At 47.5% G+C, this 2,900-nt stretch overlaps 1 protein-coding gene across 1 annotated transcript; it reads left to right on the forward strand.

Annotated features, from left to right (window-relative positions):
- Positions 1–220: 220 nt before the first annotated feature.
- On the forward strand, positions 221–2,533 carry PtA15_11A408 (uncharacterized protein; the record flags this gene model as incomplete). The annotated part of the gene is made up of 9 exons (XM_053161313.1): positions 221–252; positions 349–377; positions 595–927; positions 1,071–1,217; positions 1,297–1,408; positions 1,478–1,554; positions 1,648–1,711; positions 1,796–1,898; positions 1,973–2,533. 9 exons carry the CDS (start codon positions 221–223, stop codon positions 2,531–2,533), a joined length of 1,458 nt encoding a protein of 485 aa, XP_053025272.1.
- Positions 2,534–2,900: the final 367 nt, after the last annotated feature.

Below are 2,900 nucleotides of genomic sequence, written 5' to 3' on the forward strand. Positions count from 1 at the left end.
TGATCTGTCCCATTCCCCTTTGGGCCTTTCACATCCTGTGGCTTTCACACCCCCTGTAACCCCAAATTTGGCGGCTATGCCCTTGTAAGCACTAAAAAAAGACATGTAATCCTAAACTTAATTCCTTTCTTTCTTGTGCTGTCGGAGCTGCCTATCGCGCTGCAAGATTGCCCTTCTTCAATTTCGACCACCAAAGGGTTTCTGGCCGCGTCCAAAAACGATGACGATCCAGGCCGAGCCGTCGACCAGCACGTCTGTCCATCTGTCTGATCTGCTTTCAGCTCACTCTTGATTGCTTGTCTCGGTGCTTACCTGGGACGTGTCCTATATTTCTTTCCGAAACCATAGATTTATAGGTGTTGGGATTTCCGTCGCAGGTAAGCTCGAAATGAGGTGCCTGATTGTTATACATTTTCTGTGCTTGTTCTTTTTCTTCTGGCTCACAATGGCTGGCTGCAAGTAAGATCATTCCGGGAAGCGAGCTGACCTCGACCACTCCTTTGGCCTACCAAAGGGCATCCAAGTTCGATGCTGATGTGATTGTTTGTTGGCGGTCTGGATGAATCTCCCCGTTCGCGCGGACTCGACGGCCAGGCAACCTGTTGATTTCGCTGGCCCTGAACCTCCAGAAACTGGCGCACCAAAGACTCGAAAACCGAAGAGCAGCCGACTCGCCGCCATCGAAAAGGCCATGCGACAGTCGGCCATCCGAATCAACCCATCTGCTCGAACAGTCCCAGGATCTCGACAACTCAACACCTGATCTCGAATCCTCCTCAACCGTCCACCCCTCCGATCGATCTCTATCGCCCTCATCTTCGCGCTCTCAGCCTTATCAACCTAATGACCTCGCTTACTTATCTTCTCCGCTATGGTGGCTTGGTTTCATTCTCATGTCCACTGGCGAATTGGGCAATTTTGTGTCTTGTCAGTCCAGCTCCAGTCCAGCTGCAATCCTTCGGATGCTATGATGCCCACAGCATGTTACTTTCCGGGCTTGTTGAGACACAGAATCGCTGATTTTTTTTTTTTTTTTGATGAACTTTTGACTGTTTGGTGAAATTGAACAGATGGCTTTGCGCCTGCTAGCGTAGTCGCCCCGTTAGGTACGGTGGCCTTGGTCGGCAATTGTGTTGCTGCTCCAATTCTGCTGGGTGAACAGTTCAAAAAGCGCGACTGGCTGGGGATCGGATTGGTAATAATAGGGACCATCACCAGTTGAGTTTTGATAGCTGTCACCCTCCATCCGTTTCTGCCCACCATGGCTGAATAACATGCACCAAATATGGGTTTCAGTCGTTCTCAGTAGTCCTAGGAACTCAGAAGCCCTATCACCCGACCAACTGACCGTTGCATTCCGTGGATTGGGATTTATTATCTACGCCAGTCTCTGTCTACTCGCCATCCTGTTAGTCCTTGTGACCTAACTCCTCATGCGGAGAGCAATGCTCATCTGTGTTTCTAAATTATCAACCAGGCTTCTCATCTGCCTCTCTAGCACTAAATGGGCCAACCGCTTCATCGGGATCGACGTCGGACTTTGTGCAATCTCTGGTATTTGATTTGTCTGCTACATAATCCACAACAAAAACGACACTTAATATGTAAAGTGCTAATGCCAACCTCAACTTGCTGAATTGCTTCCAGGCGGATTCACTGTCTTATCGACGAAAGCCTTCAGTTCATTGCTAAATGCGCTGTTTCTTGATTGGTTTGTGGCTTTGCTTTATCATTCAAGTACGGTCACCCTCCTGGTCGGATATCAATTGACATATTTCTTACTTTCTGCGCACAGCTTCAAATATCACATCACCTGGATCATGTTAGTGGTGATGCTGGTGACCGCGATCTTACAAATTATATTTCTGAATCGTGCCTTGCAAAGATTCGATTCAAAGGTAAGCCCCAATTGCGCTGGACAACTGATGCTGGGGGTGGTCTGTAACTAACTGGCTGCTTCCTGAACCCACAGCACGTAGTACCCGTCCAGTTTGTCATATTTACAATTATGGCTGTGGTTGGATCGACTATACTCTATGGCGACTTCAGAAATTTGGGCTCGGCCCAAGTGGGAAACTTCATCTTTGCTTGTGGTTTTATCTTCACTGGAGTGTACTGCTTAACTAGAGAGCCACCTGCCTCGGAGAAAGATGAGACGGCACCTCAGGAGCAAGCAAAGCTCCGCTCGACGGGTCGCCATACCACACTGACGCCGGTTCCAGAAGAGGAGTCAACTGAATCGACCAGTGTCGCCGACTTAGTGATCCAACCAATAGATCAAAATCAGTCTTTCGCGATGGGCATTCAAGGAACCGCGAACCATTTTAATCATCTGCCCAACTCCCACAAGATATCTAGTCCTTCTTCCTGGAATTCCGTCCAGTTTTCGTTCAGCTCACCCTCTCGGCCAGCCATTCGACGCCAACGTTCGCAGCCAATCTTATTTCCTAGGGCTTTCGGAACGCCTGGATATTATCTCATCGCCAGCTCTATCTCTAGATCCCACGGAACCTCGCATGGTTTCGCCGGATGAGTGTCATATTCTCATGGATATTTCTTCGCAGATCGGTCATTGTAATCTTAGACTTTTGGCCACCATTCAACGTCACTTTTGTGTAGTATGGAATCTTGCATTTAGTGCATTCACCCTTTGTAAACATCATAGATGATCTGTACATTTTGTACACTGATTTGCATCGTCTGTAGTCCTCCATGTATTTTTTTAGCTCTTTTTATATTATCCATATTTTGATGCTGTAAATTCCCTTGAACTGCTCCCCTCAGAAACACTGTAGTGATTTGAATTTGACTGAACTGATTGGCCATTTCCTGGGGGGGAACCCTGAAAGCAACCAATTGCTTCAAGAAGTAAACAGAAGGCAAATTTTTTTCTTAGTCAT

The sequence above is a fragment of the Puccinia triticina genome, chromosome 11A (assembly GCF_026914185.1).
Source record: "Puccinia triticina chromosome 11A, complete sequence".
NCBI classification, from domain to species: Eukaryota; Fungi; Basidiomycota; class Pucciniomycetes; order Pucciniales; family Pucciniaceae; genus Puccinia; species Puccinia triticina.